Consider the following 26,385-nt stretch of genomic DNA (forward strand, 5'->3'; position numbering starts at 1 on the left):
AAGCATTAGGGGCACTTCATGCTATCCTAGCCTATTCAGAGCATCAGGAACATCTCGGGTCTCCTTAGAGACTTAGACCAAGATGGGCTTGATGGGCTCTTTTCAAGATTCAGTTTTCATGTAACCAGTGTCAGACTGGGACCCCAGGGGCCTACCAGAAAACCGTAGACCAAGGGTCCCCAACCTTTCTTACTTGTGAGCCGCAGTCAAATGTAAAAAGTATTGGAGAGCAACACAAGCACCATAAAAGTTCATGGAGGTGCCAAATAAGGGCTAAGATTGGCTATTAGGGGCCTCTATGCACAATATCAGCTTACAGGGGGCTTTATTTGGTAGGAAATCTTGTTTTTATTCAACCAAAACTTGCCCCCAAGTCAGGAATTCAAAAATAACTACCTGGTTTGGGGGCACTGAGACCAATATCCAAGGGGTTGGGGAGCAACATGTTGCTCCTGAGCCACTGGTTCGGGATCACTGCTGTAGACCATAGGCCCACTCTCTAAACTATTTTTCCTCACTTAACCACTTTATTCTCCAAGTCTCTCTTATTTACATGCTAACATCTATCCTTCCATTTTTTTTTCTCATTGTTCCCATTCAGAAATAGTGAATGACCATGAAGTAGGCCAAATGGTTAGGAGGAGGGCCCACTGACCCCTGGGCCCACCGGGAGTTTTCCTGGTATCCTGAGGGCCAGTCCGACACTGCACGTAACCCTGTTACAGAATCATGCATGTGGTTAGGGACTTTATCAGAAACAAGAAAGTAGTTGTTGGTTTACAAATATTGCATTCAGCAATGTTTGGTCATACGTCACCCATTAAAGAGAAAAAAAAAACCTATTCAAAAGTGAAATGTATAACTTTATTTATAAAGTGCTACAATGATATGCAGAAATCTTACAGTATACAGAAGTACAGAGGGAAGAGAAATATCATAAATACAAGAGAAAGTACCATGTGGTATGAAACACAGTAAGAAGGATGTCTCTGCCCTGTAGAGCTTACAGTCCAAGTAGGTGGATAACATACAGGCACAAATTGGAAGGCAAAAGTGCACACATTTTGGCCATGTGGATACATAGGTTAAAAGCAGACAGCTCATTAGATGTATATTCAAACTCTCAAAATGTGGTTTACTTGTTACTGTTAGCACATATTTCATTTTAATATACTTGCACGTCTGTGTTTTCATACAGAAGTGTAATTACCCACTAATTTGTACATAAGTAGAAAGCTTACTAAATTTCTACTAAATTCTTAGGAAATGTGTGCTTGGTTAAATGCCACAAATCCGCTCGGCAAACCCGTCGGAATATGCTGAGGAGCAAACTTTGGCCAGCAACAAACAGGTTAAAAAAAAAAAAGGTGGGCTTAGAAGCGTGAGGTGTGAGGCCGCAGCCAATGAGAGGCCGCTTTATTACATGACGCTGTGCGCTCTGAGCGGTAATTGTTGCAGGCGGAAGTGACGGATTGTGCCCATGTGAGCTGGCTGGCATTGCAACACATGTAGCAGCGAGTTAGAAGGGAGAAGCCGGGTTTTACGTCACATCTGGGAGCCTGGGCGACTTCATTTAGATCTTTTCTGGGCAGAATCGCTGCGCTGCGGACAGGGTATATGGTGGATCTTTAGGGATCGGCTTCGAGTTTAATGCGGGCCACTGTAGGCTGGTTATAGTTTGCGGCCAACTGTTCGTTTTCTTTCTGCAGAGCAGCGAGGGTGGAGAGAAGATGGCGGATGATCCGAGTGCCGCAGATAGGAACGTGGAGATATGGAAGATCAAGAAACTAATTAAAAGCTTGGAAGCCGCTAGAGGGTGAGGCGGGATATGCGGGTCGGAGGCACCGGTAGCCATTCAGCGACTCAGCCGCGATTATGGGCGATTGCTTTGTGTAGTGCTGGGCTGATAGCGCCTCCGATACACGTGTTCTGTTAATGGGCTCCTTCCCTGTCAGCCCTCACCGCTCGGCTACACTGTCACATTCCCTCAGCTATAATAATGCTTCAGTCTCATGTAGAAACCGATGGGAAAGGGACAGCCATTGGAGGGCAAAATACACCTATTTAGAAGTTTATTCTATCAGGGTGATAACAAAATGTGATATTGTTATGCTTTGACTAAACCTCTAAATACTTTAAATAAAGAGCCAAACCCAAAATACCAGAAGTGTCCCTGTCAGATTCATATTAATCTGCACACATAGTGAGAGGAAACCATGATGGGATGCCTGACACCCCTTACACTGCTGTTCAACCCCTCACTCACCTTGTTCCATATTGATGGATTGTGGATCTTGAAGAAGTTCTGCTTTCTATGGTTGGCGGCTCTGGAAGCCAGAGGTTCCCAAATCCATCTTAACATGGAACTAGGTGATGGAAGGATTGAGTGACTGCCAGCCTAAGGTGGGGTGCGGTGAATTGTCCTTGAAAGTCAGACTATCATAATTTCTTCACATGTGTCCGTATGTAGTTTAAATGAAAAAGGTACATTCAGAGTTTGGTGCAACTTCTTTACTTCAGCCCAGCTAAGTGATCTTATGTCAGGGTATTTTCCCTTTAAGAAGGCTAAACCTGGCTTAAATGTTCTGTGTTGGTGGCCAATGCACTTGTTGGACTTGGGCCTGAATAAGAGCAAAGGGCCCATAGAGAGGAATCTAAAGAATTTTAGCTACTACCTATCTTTAGGTTGAATTTATGTGTGAAAAGGCATGCAAAGTAGAAAAAGCCATATGTTGTTTCCCCAGTGAATAACACTACTTGGAAATTCCCATGATTATCTTGAAAGCTTTTAAGGGTAATTGCTGGCCTTCAGACACATTTGACACTTGAAAAACTATGACCACTTAATTCCTGGGTGCCAGTTGCATTTTATATTTGTACACCCTACAGAGGGGACATTGTAAGAAACAGATCTGTACTGAAGTAGATTTAGTCAGCTGTATGAGAGAGTGTTTAATGCAACAAGATTTCCACAGTTTGATGGATACTGGCTTATACTAGGGATATATGGTATTTACTGATTTTATATTAACTTGCTGAATATGGGAATTTACTTCACTCATATTAAGAATTGATTTTATAACTATTGCAAAACAATCCCAGTGCAGTCCTTGTCTGTGTGTAAGGTAACACTGGCTTTAGAACTCAGGCCATTTGTGGCCACTAAAACATTTTGGCAAAGATGGATATAGGTTTGTAAGTCTCTAAATATGTTCTTGTCCCTCAAGCTTGATGACTTTTGTTCCACAAGATCTGCTCTGGAGACTGGATCAATAGTAGAGTAGTTCAGCTTCCATGTGGGTGTGCAGTTATCACTTAGGTTAGTTGCACACACAACCTGCAAAATATTTAATGTAGACAAATTCCTTTACAGTGTTGACAGGAAGTCACCAATAACTTTTTGTTAGATGTAGAGAGTGATATTCTGAAGCTGCTTGCAATTGGTCCCTTTTTATTTTTCATTTGTGTTTTTTTTCAATTATTTAGCTCTTTGTTCAGAAGCTCTTTAGTTTGGCATTTTGGCAGCCATCAAGTTGCTAGGGTACAGATTACTCTAGCAACCAGGCAGTAGTTTGAATGACACTAGAATATAAATTGGAGAGGCCCTGTATAGAAAGATAAGTAACAATAAAATTGTAGCCTCACAAAGCTAGAAGTTTTTTGGTTGCTGGGTTCAGTGTCCATTTTTAAGCTGAAACGAGGCAGAAAAGCAAGGCATATAATTCATAAACTATAAAAACAAACCTGCTAAGAGTTGTCCATTGTATAATATATTTGCCATTTCCCATGGGTGAGAAATCTTTTTTGTGCCATTGCCCTAATTAAGCTTTCTTGCTAAGAAAGATATCATTTTATGTTAATAGATGTTGTTATACTGCCTGTGTGTTAAATGTTTAGTTGTTTTCTGGTACATAAATATCTTCCCAAATTATAGATAGGTGTTTGTTAAAAATTTCTGTGCTGCACTTATTTATACACCTAATTTAAAAAAGTTAACTGTTTTTTTTAAAAAGTATTTGCAGAAAAGTAAAAACTAAATTAATTTAATCTAAACAAGTAATTGAATATTCCAATTAGTTAATACTTTTGGTTAAAGTATTTCTAAAACAGCACAAGCATAATTTGTGTGCAACAAAAAGTGAATTTCTTACATTGTATTGCAGGTAATGTGCACCTTGTAGTAGTTACATTTTGTAATGCACTGCAGTAGTTGTTGAGTAAGTCATGTTAGTTAGTTAGTTAATGTATTTAGTTAAGTGAATGGGTTAACAGCCCTGTTTCAGCTTAATTGTGGCTGATCTAATCATTGATTTGTGCATAGTGCTATAAATAAAATCCTCCTTGCCTGTTTAGTAAAGAAATATGTTAATTACAAGCCTTATTAAACAAACTAAGCATACATTATAGGCCTATTTTTCAGCATTAGATAAATGTATCTTATGTTGGAGAATGCCTTATACTTCATGTTTAATTTGGAAGCATTTCCCTTTTAGCTCTCCAATAGTATTATATTATGGTGCTATTTCATATCAAAATCTAGTTGCGACTAGTTTGTCAAGCAAATAAGTGAGTAAACATTGCTAAAATGTACACACAGCCTTAGCTGCAGTGCTTGTTAATATATTCTTTGTTAACGCTAACTTTTTTTTTTTTTATTTACCTCTTAAATTTATATAGCAATGGTACCAGTATGATATCTTTAATCATTCCACCCAAAGACCAGATTTCTCGAGTGGCAAAAATGCTGGCTGATGAATTTGGTACCGCATCTAACATTAAATCACGAGTAAACAGACTTTCGGTCTTGGGAGCAATTACATCTGTGCAGCAGAGACTTAAACTCTATAACAAAGGTAAGAAATAGCTACAAGCTTTTATATTTAGGTTGTCTGTGTTAGAATCAGAGTTAAACTCCTTTTGGTAAAGGAGTCAGTGTCTTTAGTAAATCTATGCACAAAAGGAATGGTACATACAATTAAAAAAAAAAAAAGCATATTTAGGCTTCATCCTGTGTAATAGCCAAAAAGAATTGTAGTGCCACAGCAACCAGAGAATGCAGAGTGAGCAGAAATGTTACGCAAGTCAGGACTGTATATTAAGGTTATGTAGGCAATAGTTCCTGACAGAGAGCTGGGAGGTGTATTAATTAATTATGAACAAATTTTGTTTAGCCTATTGGCACCAATGGCCTGGCCCACAAAAGGTGGTACCCTTGGCATGGGCCTTCTGGGGCCTATATGGTAAATACAGCCCTGATACAAGGCTGAAAATATTTAGTCTGTAAGAAATGTGTACGTTCAAAGAAAAGGCTACACTAAGGGCAGTGGTACATGGGGAGATTTGTCGCCCGCAACAACGAAGATTTGTCGCGGGGCGACTAATATCCCCGTGTGCCACTGCCCTTACGTGCCTCTTGATATCTTTACTTTCACCTCCTCCTGTTTATGTGTATATGTGTGGAATTTATAATATACACAGACACAGTATATATACAGAAACTCAACATTTTTTTTAAATGTTAGTAACTTGGGAAACAAACTGGAAGATGCCATTTTACATCAGGGATATTAAATTGTGTATTGTGGAAGCTTAAATTGGACTTAACTCTTGTTGTTTTATAAACAGTTCAGAATTCATAATCTATTATATTCAGGAAGTTTATTTCAGTGAAAATTATGTTAAATTGTCATTTTCACTATAGATCCCCCTTTAATATGATGCACTGATATCTACAGGGAACTATATTTTCTACTATAGTATTGTGCAGTATAGTGTAAGAAAATAAACAACCACATACTATGTCTTTGTTCCTATTTAGATGGTGGGAGAATTTTTTTTCATGTGATAAACAGGTTCTGGGTGGTATAAAGAGATCTCCCAGTACTGTGTCTTAAGCCATTGTGTTGGGTAAGAAGACACCCAGCCCCCAGGGTCTTTTGTTTTTCGCATTAGAGTGTGCATATGCTGCTGTTTACTAAAAGTACACTCTTCCCTGGACCTTTTGTTTTTACAAATTAGAACTGGTAGGCTACTAACCTAGTGGCAAAGTGAATATATCACTATTTCCGTATTGGCCTAAACATATGAAAAACCTACATTTTTAGATTCCATGACACCAGAACACATATTTTTTAAGACATCTAAGGCCACCTAAGCTTCATGTTAGAATTCTACTATCCTCCAAGTGAGTTTCTTGCAGAAGTATAAGATAGGGGTCTGTTTTATTTTTTTTTTTAAAGGAACAGTAACACCAAAAAATGAAAGTGTATAAAAATAATTAATATATTATATACTATTGCTCTGCACTGGTAAAAGTTGTGTGTTTTCTTCATAAACACTACTGCAGTTATATAAATAGCCTGCTGTGTAGCCATGGGGGCAGCCATTTAATTTGTAAAAAGGAGAAAAGGCACAGGTTACTAAGCAGATAACAGATAAGTAGCAGATTCCCATTGTATTCTACACGATTTATCTGGTATCTACTTATGTAACCTGTGCCTTTTCTCCTTCTTTCAATTTAAATGGCTGCCCCCATGGCTACACAGCAGCTATTTCTATTAACTATAGTAGTGTTTCTGAAGCAAACACACAACTTTTACCAGTGCAGGGCAACAGTACATTATATTTTAATTATTTTAAAACATTTTTATTTTTTAGTGTTACTGTTCCTTTAAGACACTGGAAGACAAGCCCCCTTTTAATTTAAGGTCTGGTGTTCCAGCAGTTGACCAGATTATACTTTGATAACTAGAGTACAATTTTACTCTGCAGGTTAAAATATACCCCATATAAAATGTTTCAGTAATGAAAAGACATGAGTAATTCTTCCAGCCTTCTGCACCCCTGCACTGGGGCCAGACATTTCATATGGCTTCACAGCAAACCTTCATTGGAATTAGTAAGAAAGAGGGGAGAAAACTTAAAGGAGAAGGAAAAGCTAATTAAGAGTTAATCTCAAGCTGCAGGCATACCTTCAGCTCCTTCAATAGTGCCCTTAGGGCTGTGGCACATGGGGAGATTAGTCGCAGGCGACTAATCTCCCTGTGTGCCACAGCCTTTAATTCTCCCCATATTTCTCCCATTCAGATGATCAGAAGCCTCATAGGAAAAAAAAAAATGCTGAGCTCTGTAAAGAAAGTTCCCACAATGCCTCGCTCCTGCACAGAGACCAAGACCCCTGTACATGCTCTGTTTGTAAGACTATGAGAAAGCTTCCTGCTGATTGGCTCAGATCACACATTCCTAAGCGGAGGGGAGGGAGTTTTTAGCATTCTTGAGGGAGGGGGGAGCAGGAGAGGGGAGAGAGCTGCATGTCTCTGGCACAGGAAAACGGACAACAAATCCTGTTTCTTTTGACAGAAGTCAGTACAGCATTTCTGTGAGTGCTTATGGCTGTATTTACATAGACCTTTCTGATAAAGCTTACTTGGTTTTTACCTTTCCTTCTCCTTTAAAACCATGAATAGTAAGGTGAACATCAGTTTAGTAAATAGTAAGTTATTTACTAACTTAGTGGTCAGACAAGGTAAGAGTTAACTGTTACTAAGCTTGGTGAGCATTATTATTAAACTACAAACTAAACTTTAGTTGGAGGAACACAAAGTCATAGCTGTAGGTTGTGTCACAGCTTAAAAACCAGGGTAGCAGTCAAACCAGTGGTAACTTGTGTAAACTAGTATGGGATCTGTCCCTCTATCATATATGGAAGGGTGTATGTTAGGATGCTATTAACAAGGACAGGGGTTAACTTTATTATTGGCCTCATTCAATCAGTGTTGGATGGAAGCTTCTTCTATTTCCTGCCCCCATCATTTGCACTTGTGTGAGCAAACAGGTTTTTTTTACTTGTTCTAGGGTGTTCTGCAGTAAAGTTAGGTAGCTGTGATCCAAATTAATTTCCATGTACCATGTAGTATTGATTTGATGTCAGAACATGATGCCCATCCTGCGACAACCCCTCTTAATATTCCCTGGTACTGTAGTTCCTGTGGTCTCTCCCTCCCTCTGAATGAGTTACTGGTTATGTAACTCACTGGTATTTACTGTATCATGTAACTGTTTGGAATCACACTATCACATAGTGCACTTCTGCATTTTCAATGTTTTAGTGCCAGAGATGCACATTGAGTGGAATTCTGGGAGGAAAATCTGCATTGTGAGAAACACTTAGCAATTTGCTCTTTCGATGTATTGCATTCACTCATGCATGGGAAATGAATGTAGTAAACTTCTACAGTATTCACTTCAAAATGTTCTAACCTACTCCACAATTTTTCTTTTCTTCTAGTTCCCCCTAATGGTCTGGTTGTTTACTGTGGAACAATTGTAACAGAGGAAGGAAAGGAAAAGAAAGTCAACATTGATTTTGAACCTTTCAAACCAATCAATACCTCTCTCTATTTATGTGATAACAAATTTCATACAGAGGTACATACAGAGGTGTTTTGTTATTTCAATGTCTGTCAAGAATTCTAATGCGCTATAGACCTCTATTACATTTATGTTTTACATACACACAACACACGTTCCTTAGAGCATGTGAAAAAGTTGTACAGATATTCAACCCGTTGTCTGGAAACCCATTATCCAGAAAGCTCTGAAATACAGGAATGCCATGTCCCATAGACTCAATCAGATTTTTCATTGATTTCATTGATTTTTCTCTCTTATAAAACAGTAGCTTGTACTTGATTCTAACGAATATATCATTTATCTTTAGAGGCAAAATCTTGTTGATTTTAATACTTAATTGTTTTTTTTTTATAGTAGACTTAAGTTATAGAGATCCAAATTATAGAAAGACCCCTTATCCAAAAAACCCCAGGTCCCAAGCATTCTGGATAACCTGTCCATACCTGTAGTTGACTGGTTACTAGTATGGATTTCGTTTTACAAAACATTGTGAAGGTATAGACTGAAATTTACTATGTGTCTTGCACCCCTTATGTATTTATAAAATATTTTTCAAAATATGCTATGGGTTTTTGAGACGTGTAATAATCCAGATTTGCACTTAGTATGTACATGTACTTAGTATGAGCAAAAACAGACAGTACCAACCTCAATATATAGCTATATAATGTATGTGTATACACATAATAGATGTGTGTATATATGGGCTTTTTAAATGTGCCAGAGTGTTTATTTAATTGCATTGCGAATACAGTGTTCTAAGGTTCTTGGGTTTTTACTAAGAAAACCATATATTTTTGTAGAATATGCATTTTGACAAATGGGTAGCTGTTTGTTCTTCAAATTACAAAGCTTTGCTAAAGTTGGCTCCTTTTGACGAATTTTCTGATTCGCCTCAAAGCTTGTATTTTGCAGCTTTTTGTTTTCCCACAAGTCCTTGTGTAACAGTTGTTAGGAATACTATTTTTAATAGGGAGGGCGTTATAGCAGTGTTATCTCATATGAAGATAAATAGATTGGGTGCAACATGAAATGACGTATCTGAATGATTGAGAAGACATGTTGTGTTTGAAATCATCTCATTTATTATTGGAGAAGCAGCTGCCAAGCTCTGTTAATAAGCACTGTGTGTAGCAGATACACTTGGTTTGAGATAATGTTTTTCTTAATAAATTGAGCGATGTTTGTTAAGCAGTTTTTTTTTTTTTTTTTTTTAATTTTTAAAATTTTTATTGGGTTTTATGTACAATCCAATCATGCAATAGAAATAGTCAAGCATTGGTTCAGTAGTAGTGAAAAAAGGCATAATGAACATTACAGAAGATAGGTTGGCAATGCTATCTATTATAAATAGCGCTTAAAACATAAAAATGTATAAGAGAAAAGACTGTCTGTTGTCGTGATTGCTTATAGCTGTTGGATTGAATTAAGGTAACCGGGAAAGGGAAGGGGGGAGAAGGGTACCAGACAGGAGAAGCGTCAGGTGTAAAGTAGGGGAATATTAGTCGCAGGTCCACATCTTATACCGGCTTCCATTACAAGGGCCTATAAAATCTATATATTGCCATTTATTACTCTTATTGCCTTTGAATCGGCCAGCAGAGCAGTTAAGCAGTTGTTTTATGTTACAGGCACTCACAGCTCTTCTTTCAGATGACAGCAAGTTTGGATTTATTGTTATTGATGGGAGTGGAGCGCTTTTTGGCACCCTTCAAGGAAACACGCGAGAAGTTTTGCACAAATTCACTGTGGATCTGCCAAAGAAGCATGGTAAACTATTTCTGGGATTGTAAATATATAAATATTTTATTTCCTAAGTAAGGGCAGTTTGCAAGTGTGCTATAGAATAGAATTGAAAACCTTGGGTTTCAATGGTAGATTGCTACTAATATTTTTTTTCAAAATCTTACAATCTGTATTTGTATTTTTTCTCTTTTTGTTATTTCAATAAAACGGGGAATGGTCCCCTGGTCTGTGGTACACAAATTGGTCAAATTAGTATATATTAGGGGGTCTGGCAGAATCCCAACTTTGAGACCAGAATTAGGGGTCTGTACATGGAGGTGTTTTGTTGCAGCAGGGGCTGAGTGAGCTGCAATTGCAGTCAGTGGCTAGACACGTTTACACGGATAGTTTAAGTGCGCTTGGGCTATGGTAGGACAGCCTTCCTCTGCTTTTTCCTGGTTTACCCTTAGCTGCAGTAGTAAGACTTCCTCTGATTGGATCTGCTACTCCTAAGGTTGCCTACTGCTGGAAGCCTACATGGTTGTTCAGTGGTACTGTTTAAACAATCTTTGGATTGTATAAAGTGAACTCAGTTAAGGTAAATGTTTGATACTGACCTGCAGAGTTAGCCTAGGGAACTGCTTAAAGAGCACTAGTTAGCTTGTGGAATGCATCATTGGGTAATTGCAAGGCTGTATTTAGGTCCAGTGCCACCCTAGGCACCAGATCTAAATGTGTCCCCCATTCGTCACTTCCTGCCACATGTGACATTACTTTTGCAAATCACACACATACCCCCCTCAATCCTCACCAACTTTGTTTCCAGTTTTCTTTAGGGTTTTTTTTTTTTTTTAAATAAGAAAATCTCCCTGAGGGCCACCCCTTAAAAGCTTCCACCCTAGGCACAAGTCCTTGGTGTATATAAATACGCCCCTGGGTATTTGTACTGTTTACACATGGATTGCTTTATTGCAGTGGGCTGTTCAGCTTTTGGATTTTAGCTGGTATTTGTGTGTTTCCTTCCCTCCAAACTTTCTACACTGAAGTAATAAATTCCCTGTTAGGCACATAACAAGGGCATAACACTACCTGGAACAAATATATAAAGCTGACCATAATGGGGTGGAGATCCTCTCATTTGGGTATAAGTCACAAAGTAAGTGGCAAATATTGTATCAAATTGCCAGTGCAGCCATTTTGTCCTATTGGTCTACAGAGGCTTTTATTATACTGCGTGCTAGAAGTAAATTTAAAAGGTAAATAACCCCTTAAATATTTCCATACAATGTAGACATTGATATTCTGATACTATTTTCAACTGGACTTGATTTTCATTTTTTTTTTGGTAGTTTTTCAGTTATTTAGCTTTCTGTTCTACAGCTCTCTAGTTTGGTATTTTATTTGCATCTGGTTGCTAGGGTCTTATTTACTCTAGCAAGCAGGCAGCAGTTTGAATGAGACACTGGTATATGAACAGGTGATGGACAATAACAAAATTGTAGCCTTGTAGAACAATAGTATTTTGGCTGCTGGGGTCAGTAATCTGCATTTAAAAGCTGCAAAGAGGCATAAGAAGACAATTCAAAAACTGTAACAAATATAGATCAAATACAAAGTATGTTAGAGAATTACCTATTCCTAGTAACTACGTTAACTTAAAGGCAAACCATCCCTTTAAATCCAGTGAAGTCTTGTGGTCTTCAGCTGGACAATTGTGGAAGCTGGAATGTGCTGGGGTGACAATAGTGCTGCTTAACTTTATCATGTTTGTTGAAATTTTGCACGTGGCCATATTTGTTAATAATTTTTTTCCCAATGCAAATCTAAGGTAGAGGAGGACAATCTGCCTTGCGTTTTGCCCGACTGAGAATGGAAAAACGACACAACTATGTCCGTAAAGTTGCTGAGACAGCGGTACAGCTGTTCATCTCCGGCGATAAAGTGAATGTAGCAGGTCTTGTTTTGGCTGGATCCGCAGACTTTAAAACTGAGCTCAGCCAGTCTGATATGTTCGATCAGGTGAGAAAGCAAAATTATCCAGATATTTAACTTTACATAAAATGTGTTGTTTTAGTGACTTCTTTTATTTGAGAAGTGCAATATTATAATCGGTCCTTAAAGTATCAACATTCACCCTCAAATAAAAAGAAATCCTATTTAATTACCGGAATGGCTTGTCCTGTAATTTATAAAAGCAAATATATAAGGGCAAATGGTATTAAGTTTATAATGCTAACTTGTATTATCTTTTGTAAAGGTCACCAGAGTTACCAAATGGTTAAATACAGAGTGACATTCAATAACGTTTAGTTTTTTTGTTTTTTAAATAAGTGCTGATCCAGGTATTGTCTGTATTTACTGTATGTAGGTGTTGCTTGCCTACAAATGACAGGGCTCAACAGAAGCTCCAGGTCGGAGCTGCTGCAGTAGTCTTTGTGATTAAAACAATAACAGCAGAAGGGGCGGGAAACCCTTCCTGAAATCAACTCATTTATGTCTCCTTCATGCTGAATGCAGTTAGAGTAAGTTATAAACCTGCTATGTTTACTTAGAGCAGGGGGCCCCAGCCTTTCTTACTTGTGAGCCACAGTCAAATGTAAAAAGACTTGGAGAGCAACGCAAGCACCATAAAAGTTCATGGAGGTGCCAAATAAGGGCTAAGATTGGCTATTAGGGGCCTCTATGCACACTATCAGCTTACAGGGGGCTTTATTCAACCAAAACTTGCCCCCAAGTCAGGAATTTAAAAGTAACTCCCTGGTTTGGGGGCACTGAGAGCAACATCCAAGGGGTTGGGGAGCAGCATGTTGTTCCTGAGCCACTGGTTGGGGATCACTGACTTAGAGCATTAGATTAATTTTTACAATGCAAAGTAACCGAATGCGTATTTTGTTTCCCTAGCCTTCTGTGAGTATTGCTACTTGGCTTGCAGATTAAAGGGGCAGTTGCCTATAAAAGTAACTTCTAATATGTAGAAAATGATTTTCAGTGACTGATCCTTATTATGTAGTGTTTGCATGTAACTATTTTTAATGCCCCCTCGTGCTAATGTCTGTATTCGGCAAATAGCTATGACCTATATATTCAACTACATTTTTTAATGACTGAGTTGTAATGCAGATTGTAACCAACAGATGGTGTTGCTGAGTCATAAATTGATTTATTTGAATATGCATGTGTTATGGCTATTTATTCGAATAGATGGAGCTGTTTGAAATAAACAGGCCTTGAGAGCATACTTACTATAGCAAGGAATGTGCTGCAATTTCCCTATTTGTCCTGTTTAGCTCAAGAAATAGCAAAACATTTTTTGCCCATTTAATCACAAAACAATTTTTGTCATTCTTGAGCTAAACAGGGAAACTAAAGCTTCTCTCTGTTTGGTCCTTACAAATGAGATCATCAGTTAGATCTACCTTGCAAGAAACCTAGCTTCAATTTCCTTGTTTAAAACAAGAGATAAAAAGCATTCCTGTGCTTAAAATCTGCAAGGAATATGTTCAGCTCAAGACTTTTATGGTAAAGGGGGGCACACTGTTCCTTTAACTACATTTGCAGTGCATTGCCTTTTCACCTAGTAAGGCTTCTGCAGTTTTCTGAAGACGTGGAGTCTATCCGACACCTAATGGGTCCCTGGTACCAGGATTGGAGGAGTGTAGTAGACCACGTGGGATGCTGTGTACTGACATCTATATTAACTCTGTTGCATACGGCTTTAAAAGAAGGACTAAAGCTTAACCGAAGAATTAGGGCAGAAATGTTGTAAATTATGTTTTGGGGGCCTCTGCCTGCCAAGGCAACCACTGCAGGGAATATCTGTGCCCCAGTAGCCCCCCATCTTCTTTTATGCTGATTCCCTGCCTATGTTCTTTGCTGCTGTCACTTACCTGAGCTTAGGTACAACAATATACAATATACTGTAAATAGATGCTGATTAGTAATTTATTTAGATCCTTTATTTAGATCCTCATTATATGGCAGATCTGAAACCAGTGCAGTTAACATCAGAATTTAATAATCAGCCCTGTAGCATTAGTTTATATGACAGGCCAACCTTATTCTGCTTGATAATTTGCAATGACCCCTAAGCTCAGCTTCTCAACAACTGCCCAGAGCTCACTGAGCATGTGATTGTCGCAAACACTCCAACAGAATCCAAGATGGTGTCCCCCTGTGACAACTGTAAAGACCAGTATCATTGCTGCTATAGAGGTTCTGAAACTTTAGGCCGGTGCAGTAAGTTAAGTATATAAAATATGGCATTTCTAGCCACATTTATTTTTATGGTGTAGATCTCCTGCTTTAAGTAGCTTTTTATTCACAAAAGGACTTAAAATATACAGAGTGTAGCGTGCTTTGATTATTCTTTTCTCTTGCACTATATAAGTCCTGCACAGACCAAGAGAAACTCTATGGGGACTGATGGTATATAATGCTAACAATCCCAGCTACCATCTAGACAACTAACCGTTGCTTACAAACCTGGACCTGCTAACTTGACATACCTCCCATGCACTTGTGCTGTGTAGCCAATCACAGTCTGCCATAAAAATCACAAGTAAAGACTCTTTAACAACTATTTTTAAAATATTACCTTTAAGCTATGTGTTCTCTACTACAAGAGCTTAGCCATCTGAGATGTCCCCCACAGGCAAATATTCATGTGCAAAAATACAGGAATGTTATGTGCAGGAACACTGGAATGCAATTGATACATGAATAACGCCACAGGCACTGCAAAGTAAAGTGTTTAACTACAGGATCAATAAGCATTAGTGCTATCAGCCCACAACACTGATCTCCTCCACACTTTTTTCGAGGTGGATTACGCATGGTTTCCCATTTCTAAAAGATTTGAACCAAGACACCAAATTGCTTACCTAGGACTTTTTATGCACTAAACTGCAAATACCTCTTTGAGTTCTTTCATTAGAAAGGAATCTATGGGACGTGGCCTTCACATAGTTATATCTTTCTGGATAACAGGTTTCTGGATAATTCGTCCCATACATGTGCCAGATATTAAAATGGGAACATAGGCTGAATGAAGTCCTAGATGGTGTGGTCAACGCTCTGATGGGTTTACTTATATGTTTTAAACATTCAAAGATGTTAAAGCACTATGCTTAACCAGAGCTTTTACTCCTGCAGGCAAATCTGGAACCTACCCAAAAGAAAAGCTTATATAGTATATTTCCACAATACCAAAATTAGGAAAAGATAGCACAATATGCTGACATGGGCAACCAATTATCTTATTTAATGGTAATATGAAAATATATGCCTTGATAGTATTAATGCCTTTCAACCTTTTATTGCCAACGCTATTAATGACTAATTACATCATTATATCATCATTATAAGGCAGCATCGGCATGCTTAACCTAACCCAATTAGTACACAAACAGGGTACCCCTTTACTGCTACTTGAACTAAATGTTGAAGGCATTCAACAAAATCAACTGAGAATACATTCAGCAGGTCCAAACAAAATTGGCATACCCCAACATTCATAACAGCAATAATGCGCTGTACTCGTGCCCCACGGCACAAGAAATCATTAGCAGCTCTCTTTCTGACTCAAAATAATGGCACCAGGCAGGGATGCGCCTATTCCCTTTGATATACATACAATATATGGAACCCCTAGCCAAATCTATCTGAAAATGTGTGGGTTTAGAGTATGTTCCATGGTGCATGCAATACTATTGTTTGTAGACAACGGAGCTTTAATATTGACCAACCCAAATGTTGTCTTACATGGAATATTTAACTTACTGTCTGTTTGGTACTGTGTCCCACTACAAGTTCAACACCACCAAAACCCAGGAGTTCCCAGTACAAATGTCAGATACCACTCTACAAGAACTCAAAGCTGCCTTTGCAGCGGAATGTCAGAATTATGCAATAAAAACTTCAATAAAAGAAATTGCAGACCCAGTCCTTCTTTACCATAAAACTGTGCCTCACTGCAACAAGACATACAGAAGACTTAAATGTTTGCTATACCAGTTCAGATCAGTTTACTATTACACAAACCCTTCTTTCCACCAATTCAAAGAACATTGATATCAATGAAAAGCCAAGCTAGCCTGGCCCAATATATGTTTTCTTCAATGCTGCTGTTATAGTAGACTGGAACCTTCCACCTGGAACAAAAGCTGGGATGACATTAAACAGGCAATGTGTGAAAATAAAGCACTCCCCCCAAAGAGGGGCTAATCTTCCATATTGGTTAATTTCGTCCTGACAACTAAAGCTTTTGTAACTCAAGGCAGGAAAAACCTTTTCATTAAGCCTCCAGTTACAGGATTCTATGGGAATCCTCTGTAGTACAAATAGACTGTTATCTATCTCAGCACATCTTGGGCATATAGAATACCCAAAATTATCTAGAAACATGACATTTTCTACAAATTAACAAAATGAAATTGCATGTGTTCCCCAACAAAATTTAAATGATAATGGCTGAGAAACACAACTACAAAAAAGGAATCACGCTGGTAATAGCCTGTATCTTTAAAACTACCATATGGCACTGACTTTCAAAATAGAAAAACGTGCAGCCTAGAGGGATTCTGATAACCAATGATGGAGGAACTGTTGAAAAGAAAAAAAAAAAAAAAACACCGTCACATATGGTAGACTTGCACTCAAGCACAAAGTTTGGGGATAAAGTCTCCCTACTGCTCAGCTCAGCCAAGCCATGGAGCACCCTTACCTTAGATCTAAAAGTAGGAGGTTCTTGAGTCAATTTCCACATACCCTCAACAAGCGGAAACCGCATACTATTCTATGTATTGTCTTCACAAGCAGATGCCTCCTTGGGCTGGTTTGGTAAAAAACCAGTCAAAGAACAAATTAAAGCTGAAACCTCACCCAGTGTCCTATATGAACAAACATGTGCAAAAGGACAGAACACACACAGCTCATCACTAGAAATCTGGACACTTAAAAACTCGCCTACAAAGCAACTGTTTGATGTGCCATAGCTATATGCACATCAGTATATGTTTTCACACTTCTCGCTTTTTACCACTTCATCTGGAAACTAAAATTCTTTAATAAGAATAAACTTTGTTTATGGTTGTTCTTATCTATTTTATATGATTTGTGAGTTCTTTTGTGGATACTGTTTTATAAATGCCTTTAACAATGCTAGCATAAACATGCTGCTGCCAAAGCAAACATTTGTTTTTATATACTTAAGGCAAGGTGCTTCATGTTATGAAATAGCCCTTAAAAAACCCAGGCCCCTGCATTTTGAATAATAGATCCAATATATGTAGCTGATTTTGTTTCTAAAATTGTGTGGCCTTGGACTAATTTATTTTCCAGAGGATATAGCTGCTGCAGTTTTTTCCTACCTTCTTTCCCAGCAGTGTGGTTTATCTAGTGTTTTAGGTTATAATAGGTGGTACATACAAGAAGAGCAAAAATAAGACTGTGTAGTTAAATAACAATAAACCAATAGCAGTTATTGGGAATGTTTAGTAGGGCTACTCGGGCATATTTAGCAAAATGTGAGTTTAGAGCTTAAAGGAGAAGGAAAGGTAAAAATCACTGGGGTGGCATCAAATGTTAGGCACTGTAATTGCTTCTCTGAGGCCCCCGCCGGTGCTCCTGTCCCATTCAAAATACTGAAGTCTGCCAGGCTGGTAAATTTATTGTAAAGGCAGCAGTTGACATTTGGAATTTGGTAACATATTCACCTAGGAGTGTTCTGAATATATAAATAAATAGGACAGAATATGTAGTATTCGGTTAAAAAGAAGAGCTATAAGTAAGAATTAAAAACCTTTGGTGTTGCCTACATTTGACTGAGCAATTTTTCAAATGGCTAACTTTGAAGTTGTTCTATTTTTATATTACAGAAAACTTCAGTCCGTGAACTCTTTAAACCAGGTTCAAAGCTGAGATTTCATATTTTGTTTATATGATTTAATAAATGTCATTTGTGCAGTGTTTTTAGGTGAAAGATACCATCATGATATTATTTATAGGTATTCTTAATTATCAAAGTGTTAATGAAGTTGGTTTTGATATATTCATGCATTGAATTAACACTGATAATTAAGAATACCAATAAATAGTATCAGGATGGTATCTTTCACCGTCATGTATTTAATAATACATTTTAATGATTCAAGTAGATGACATTCTAGGTTGTCTGGTTTCATTTAGAGTCATTAACTGTGAATTTCTGAAATGGAAGTTAATTCCTGCCATGCTACTTATGGGGAAATTGTATTCACAAAATGTTTTGGACAATGATACATTAAATGCTGCTGTTTCTGACACATTTTCTAATTAGAAGTGATAAGCTAGTCATACTTTTTTTTTTTTTTTTTTAACAGCGATTGCAGTCCAAAGTATTGAAGCTCGTAGATATATCTTATGGTGGAGAAAATGGTTTTAATCAAGCGATTGAATTATCGACAGAGGTCCTTTCAAATGTGAAATTTATCCAGGAGAAGAAATTAATAGGTAATGTTTTACCAGCTGGCTTCATATATATATATGTGGGGAGTGGGTTGTTTGCTCACTTCAAAGGCTGCCATACGCAGCAGGCCAACCGGGTGTGTTCTCTGAATGGATTAAGAGCATACAAGGGTCCGCACTTAAAGTAGAGATGTGCTATGGTACATCCAGAAGATGACATTTTCTAACTTGTACTAATCCTTAACTGACCAATATCCATAGTACTTTGATAGCAAGATTGTTGGACCATCATACGCTTACTAATTCAGTGTATAAGACTTTATGCCTGTGGAAGAGACTGCAGTTCTGACCTGGAACAAAACAGTCCTTAAAGGGCACCTGTCACCAACCAAACTATACCTCCCACCAGAGGTGTGGGCTAGTAGAGCCTGCACTCGGGTTGGGGAAAAGAATAGTTCCTGTTGCAGCGGCCATGTTGTGTAGTGCACAAGTTTATAATGAGTGGAGCGTTGTAGGAGCGTTGGATGTGCCTCCTAAGCCTTATTCACAGACATGCTCATGAGAAGAGAGCTGTGGCAGTCTCTCGTTATGCTCATGCTTGTATCCCAACATGGCCACCCATTAAAGTTAAACTATGCATTTGATACTGCCTGTTGGTGCACACAGCAAGGACTAGCCAGAAGTAGATCGGTCTTTTTCCTCTGGTGTACATGCACCATGTGTGCCACTAACCTTAGGGGACCTTATAAACGTACATATACCTTTGTCACCAAAGGGCAACTTTGTTACACATAAATTTGACAAAGTTGACCTTGTTTCATCACTTTGTTTGTGTAATTGCTCACTGCCGATGGATCATTAGTGTATATTTTATGAACTTTGTTAGTGTATCCAAACAACCAGTTGCCCTATCCGTTAGGTCTTGATAAGTAAACAAGACTACTATTAAGATTGTCAGTTGATCTCTGCAATTTGCTGTACTAGGTCAAACTCAAGTCTCTAAAGTGGCTGTTTATCCATCACAGTGGAAAGAACTGTGGAACGCAAAAGTTTCAAATCGGCATGCATATGGCACACTGTAGCAAGAGTGATGGTCCGATTCAGTGCACTCATTCTCCCAGTCACATTGCACAAAACGGAAAAAATTGGAATGTGATAAACTTTTAATTTAACTCCTTGTTTAAAACTTCTGTTCTAAACTCTGGTGTTAAATTTAGTTAAAACTGCTGGGTGGTGTATGTTGGTGCAGGGATCTTTAATTGTCTTCCAGGTCACACCAGGGACCCCAAACTTTGTCAAATTTATCAAATGTACCTCTAGTCTCATATATAAGCTTATACAAAAGATCAACTGTATTTACCCGATTTCTCCAGGCTGTGACGGTAGGCAAGAAGAGGCACATCCAGTGCATGGTCGCCGTTTTTTAGGATTTTAGAATATTTAGCGGAACCAATGTTTACATTGTTTTGCAGGACGATATTTCGATGAAATCAGCCAGGATACTGGAAAATACTGTTTTGGTGTTGAAGACACACTGAAAGCTTTGGAAATGGGTGCGGTGGAAATTCTAATAGTATACGAGAACTTGGATATCATGAGATACGTCTTAAGGTGCAATGGGTCAGAAGGTACGGTTATGCTTTATCAATTGTATTCTTCATTAAGTGCACACAGCCTTGTCTGCTGTACAGCTTGTGTTTCTTTAGCACTTTCTTTAATACCCCTCTTCTTGATAGTTTTTGGAAAATGTCAAGACTTGCACATCACAATGATGGGCACGTATAGCTGTCTATATATATATATATATATATATATATATATATATATATATATATATATATATATATATATATATATATATATATATATATATATATAATACTGCATCACTGTCTTAAGCTGGCCATACACGGGCAGATCCGCTCGCTTGGTGATGTCAAGTGGCGATATCGGGGAGGCATGTAGGTGAATTCGATCGTTTGGCCCTGGGACCTTAATAGAGAGCTCCAAAGAGAAATGGCAATTACCCTGGTGCTAGCTCAGTCAGTATGCAATCCCAAACAAGCAAGAAATATGAATACAGGTATGGGACCTGCTATCCAGAATGCTCAGGACCTTGGGTTTTCCGAATAAGGGACCTTTCATTAATTTGGATCTCCTTACCTTGTTTACTAAAAAGTCATTTTAAACATTAAATACACCCAATATGATTGGTTTATATCTTAGTTGGGATCAAGTACAAGGTACTGTTTTATTACAGAGAAAAAGAAAATCCATTTTAAAAATTAGAATTATTTGTTTAAAATGGACTCCTATGGAGATGGTCTTCCTGTAATTCAGAGCTTTTTGGATAAAGTGTTCCCAGATAAGTGATCACATACCTGTATAAGTCAAATATTTAAGTCAACTTTCCAGTAACTCTCTAGACACCTTTCAGTGTCTAGAGAATGACCGAAACTTCAACTTAAATTTATGCCTTATATTGAAATCCCTTGCATTGCAGCTTGTTTGGAACATACCAAACATATATAATAAATATAGTTATATTTGCATGTGTATGCAATAAACATTACCAGTTCTTATTTACTGAATAATTAATCATATACTGCAGTTCTGCACAGGTTACAAAATGTTTAATTTAAATGTGTTTTCAATATCCTTATTACTACATGCTCTGTTATAGAAAGAGAACATCATAAATATGAATGCCATGGGTCTTTTTGACATACCACATGTTCCTATGATTATCCGAGCTATGGCATGTCGGCACTAAATATGAATTGTTCCTGTGAATGTTTGACTGACACCTCTGACCCAGCAACCAAAACCACAATCACTTTTTATAAGTGGTATTTGATGGCAGCCTTGGCACTTAATAGGGGCCTATTTAAAAAAAAAAAAAAAAAGTTAGGATCTGTTATCTAGAAACCTATTATTCAGAAAGTTCAGAAGTATGGGAAGGCAATCTCCCACAGACTCTTACTTTAATTAAATCCTTTTTATCTGTAATAAGACAATACTTTGTACTTGATCCAGTTAAGATATTATTAATCCTTATTGGAGGCAAAACAGTACTGTTTGGTTTACTTACTGTTTATATGATTTTTTTAGTAGACTTAAGATATAGAGGTCTGAATTATGGAAAGACCCCTTATCCGGAAAACCCTGGGTCCTGAACACTCTGGATAAAAGGTCCCATACCTGTACAGTTTCCCTCAAAGGACAACGTCCTTTATTATTGGTGATGGCTTCTAGACATGGTGCAGTTTAAAATTCTATACCTACGTCAGATGTGTTTGGGCACAATTTGCAGTTGGCCTTTATTCTTTATGGTTTTTGTTTCTGAAGCTCTCAGCTTTGAAATTTATACTGTTTTCTGGTTGCTAGTCATTCATGAATTATAAAAGTAAAGTAGTAAAGCAAATAGGAATAACTGAAGTGAACAGAAGTTTTGTCAGTCAGTTTTTCATATGCCAAGGTCAGTGACTGACTATCAAAGCATTCTTATATGTGGCCTGGAAAGGGGCTCAATAGTAAGACCAGCTGAAAAGTTGCTTACATTAGTTTCACTTGCAACATACTAAATGGAGAGATTCCCCTTTAGAAAGAAGAAATCCTGCAAAAAGCAAGAATTGCTAAACAGATGACCAGGGTTTCTCTGCCCTGTGCTGCTGAATAAGAGCTGCCTTCTTGCTGCGCACTCAAATGGGATACAGTCTAGAACCTTTCACCATTTATCTGTTGCTGACCTCTAGTTTTAATTAGCTTTGAGATGCTTTGAAAGCTGCACAATTTTCTCTGTGAAGAAATGTTGCCTTTTAATAAGGTTTGTGTTTCTCCCCTATGTTTAGAAGAGAAGACTCTTTACCTAACTCCTGAGCAAGAAAAGGACAAGTCTCACTTCATTGACAAAGAAGTATGTGGTATCGAATCATTTACACCCATTTGCATTGTATTTTCTGTAACAGCTGGATGTGTGTGTGGGAATGTTTATTGTTTTAAGGATATGGTCATGGACTGACTAGCAGACAGCTCTAGTTTGTCCGCCATTAAGCCGTATCCCAGATCTATATACTCTTTAGCACCAATGCACAAATTAGGCCCTCCTCTTTTTATGTTTCTGTCTCTTTCAAACTGCCTGGTTGCTAGGTTAAATTGAACAATAGCAACCAGATAGCTGCTGAACTTCTAAACTGGAGAGTCGCTAAACAAAAAGAACATTTTTTTAAAAAGCCAGTAATATAAATTGTGGACCAACTGGAAACTGTCTCAGAATAGCACTCTCTAAATTTATGCTAAAAGTTGTGACTGGGCCTTAAAAATAAATAAATCCCCCAGTTCTGACTAGCAGCATCATTCCACAGCACATGTACTTGGATGCTTTCAGGTAAATTGTTAAAAAAAAAAAATTTGCTGGCACCACAAATCTGGCTTGTAATTAGATGGAAGACACAGTGCTATCAGATATTGCATAATAAGGGGCCCAATTGCTTAAATAAAAGACGCCCAGTTTAAATAGATATAACCTGAGAATGTATGTGTATATATACATATGTATGCAATCCCAGTTACATTGGGTTGAAAAAAAGTCCATCAAGTTCAACCCTTCCAAGTGAACCCAGCACCCACAAACATATACTGACCTATCTATACACTCACATACAGACCCATACTGACCTATCTATACACTCACATACAGACCCATACTGACCTATCTATACACTCACATACAGACCCATACTGACCTATCTATACACTCACATACAGACCCATACTGACCTATCTATACACTCACATACAGACCCATACTGACCTATCTATACACTCGCATACATAAACCATATATACAACCACTAATACTAACTGTAGATTTTAGTATCACAATAGCCTTGGATACTATGCTTGTTCAAGAACTCATCCAGGCCCCTCTTAAAGGCATCACTAGTCTGCCATCACTTGGAAGGACATTCCCCAACCTCACTGCCCTTTTGCAATCTTTTCCTTTAGATTTTGGTTGTATTGTTAAATCAGTATTAATCTTTTGGGTTTTTCTTGCAGACTGGACAAGAGCATGAGTTAATAGAGAGTATGCCTTTACTAGAGTGGTTTGCTAATAACTACAAGAAATTTGGAGCAACACTGGAGATTGTTACAGATAAGTCACAAGAAGGCTCTCAGTTTGTGAAAGGGTTTGGTGGAATTGGAGGTAAGTAGCTTTCTAAAGTTTTCCATTTTATGGCTGGTATCACACACAGCGTGTTATCTGACAAAAAAAAAAAAAAAATATGCCTTCTGCCTTGTCTTCAACACTAAAATGTGTACTTCCATGTTTCGGATGGTAGTGGATCTTTAACAATAAAGGACATGTAAACCCTACATTTTCCTACCCTGTACATAAGTTGCACACATCTCCCCCACCCAAACCACCCCATTTATATTGCAAATGTCCGCTCCACCACCACAGTAACATTTTTCGAAAGAAAATAGCTTTTACATCAGAGATATCTTCAAACACCACATGTGCCCTGTAAAGTTTATGCAGTGAAAAAGCAGGCTTACACAGGCAGAACTTACTTTAATAAGTTCTGATTGGATTGAGCAGTGTAATGGTTAAACTGAGCTCAGGACAGGATGTTAGGAGACAAAACATGTTTCTCCAGCAAATCCAAATCCTGCCGAAAAAGCCTGAATCCTGAATTTGGTGCATCCCTAACTCCAACACATTGTGCTCTTTGACTTCCATGCTCTGACTCCATTTGCTTATCACTACTTATCACTTAGGGCTCTGGCACACGGGGAGACTAGTCACCCGCGACAAATCTCCCTGTTCGCGGGCGACTAATCTCCCCAAAATGCCATCCCACTAAATTTCAGGGAAATTGCGGAAGTTTCCTCTCAAGGCAACGTCCGTGATTTCAGGGAAATCGCGGCACCGCATATGCCATCCCACCGGTGATTTACATTTTCGCTGGTGGGATGGTATTTTGGGGAGATAAGTCGCCCGCGAACAGGGAGATTTGTCGCGGGCGACTAATCTCCCAGTGTGCCAGAGCCCTTAAGAGTAGGGATTTGGTCTCCTATTTTGTAGAACCCTTTCACATCTGCCACTGTCTGGTAGTGTGTAGGGATAAATATGTGCATGCATTGATATTATAGAATAAGACAAACACAGCCTAAAATTACGGTACATAAATGCTTTTCTTTCTCTATAAAGCTATAGTGGCACTGTTTTTTGGAGTCAGAGCATTGTAAGGCAATTTGCCAATGGTCTGCAGCTGGCCATACACTGCCAACCCAATCTGGAGGGATCATTGGACAATTTATTGGCCCTCAGAAGGGTCCTGTCTGAACAATATCAAAATCAACCAGATATCAACTAGGTTTGTCAGCTATATGACCCCCCCCCATTATGATGCAACCCTTGGCGTGGGGTCCAAATGATCAGATCATCCTGCTTTAGTAGCCAAATCGTATAAAGACAACAATTTTGCCAAAACAGTGGACAGTTTTCTTGCCACAAACATCTTAAATAATTCTCTTATTTCTGTCACAAAGAATATAAAACAAACCATTTGCTAATGATCTTTGTACATCATGGCGACAGATTCTAAGTTCTTCTCATGCCATTTCCTTTCAGCAGGAAGCTCTGTAGTTTGTTATGAAATGATAATTAATGTTGGGCTCTGTTCTGTTTGTGCAGGAATCTTACGATACAGAGTAGACTTCCAGGGAATGGAGTACCAAGGAGGCGATGATGAATTTTTCGACCTGGATGACTACTAGGTAGTTGAAGTGGGTCTGGCAAAGACGTGCCTAGTTCTCCAGCATCCAGCCCAAGAAACTTGTTTCATAGTGGAAGCCAAACAAATCAGATCCCTGCCTTAGAATTGGAACATTTCTAGTTGTTGGATTAAAAAAAAGAAAAAGAAAACTTTGCTCTGTCATATTGTCCAGTGCAAACGCAAAGTTCCCCGAATAACACTTTGCTCTACTCTCACCAGATCCGTTTTTACTTTTATTTCGAAAATTATTTGTTCCTGTATTTTAAGATTTTTTTTTTTTTAACTTTATACTATGGGAAAAACCGTACACGACGCAGACATACATGTAACTGAAACACCACAATGTCTCGGTTTCCTTTTATTCATATTACTAGAGGGAACAGATTTACTAAATGACCCTGATAAACTGCATTCTGTTTTGCACAAGAAATGTCATGTGAAGAATGAAAACTTGAGAGGTTATTAAAAAAAATATATATGCAGACCTTAAAGCCGACAATCTTTGTATCACATTCATCCTGCAGTTCATTACTCTGTCAAAACATTAAAGTGTATCCTATACTTGTTTCACTAAGTTGTTCTTCTTTAAAATGTATAGAGCCTAAAAGGAGAACTAAAGCCTAACTAAACACATAGGCTAGAATAATTGTACATTCAATTTTGGGTACCAGCCCAAGGCAACCCCAACCCTTTAGCAGGGAAGATCTGTGCTTCCAAAGATTCCCCAGTAGCCCTCCATCTTCTTTTCTCTTGATTCCCTGCACATATTCTGTGCTGCTAGCACTTACCTGAGTTTAGTGACACTATATATAGAATATAACTGTCACAATATAAGGCTGATTAGTAATTTAATACAAATAATTACTACATGGAAGCTCTGAAACCAGTGCAACCAGCATCATAATTTAATAATCAGCCCTGTAGCATCAGATTATCAATCAGGTTAGTCTGTCATGTAATTTGCAGCACCCCCTAAGCTTCTCTGAGCATGTGCAGTGTCACTGACACTCCTAATAATTGAAGA

General features: G+C 38.1%; 1 protein-coding gene across 1 annotated transcript; it reads left to right on the forward strand.

Annotated features, from left to right (window-relative positions):
- Window positions 1-1,486: 1,486 nt before the first annotated feature.
- On the forward strand, window positions 1,487-25,931 carry etf1 (eukaryotic translation termination factor 1). Its single transcript, NM_203704.1, has 11 exons — window positions 1,487-1,613; window positions 1,710-1,816; window positions 4,678-4,853; window positions 8,288-8,427; window positions 10,044-10,182; window positions 11,966-12,156; window positions 18,495-18,624; window positions 20,052-20,207; window positions 22,431-22,495; window positions 23,638-23,785; window positions 25,280-25,931. The coding sequence occupies exons 2-11, from the start codon at window positions 1,731-1,733 to the stop codon at window positions 25,360-25,362; spliced, it is 1,314 nt and encodes a 437-aa protein (NP_989035.1). The 5' UTR covers window positions 1,487-1,613; window positions 1,710-1,730; the 3' UTR covers window positions 25,363-25,931.
- Window positions 25,932-26,385: the final 454 nt, after the last annotated feature.

Source organism: Xenopus tropicalis, chromosome 3 (assembly GCF_000004195.4).
Source record: "Xenopus tropicalis strain Nigerian chromosome 3, UCB_Xtro_10.0, whole genome shotgun sequence".
Lineage (NCBI taxonomy): Eukaryota > Metazoa > Chordata > Amphibia > Anura > Pipidae > Xenopus > Xenopus tropicalis.

Coding starts and splice junctions, on each gene's coding strand:
- etf1 (NM_203704.1), top strand. CDS start 1,731: ATGGCGGATGATCCGAGTGCCGCAGATAGGAACGTGGAGATATGGAAG. Junction 8,428..10,043: donor ATAACAAATTTCATACAGAG/GTACATACAGAG, acceptor TTTATGTTACAG/GCACTCACAGCTCTTCTTTC. Junction 12,157..18,494: donor AGTCTGATATGTTCGATCAG/GTGAGAAAGCAA, acceptor TTTTTTTAACAG/CGATTGCAGTCCAAAGTATT.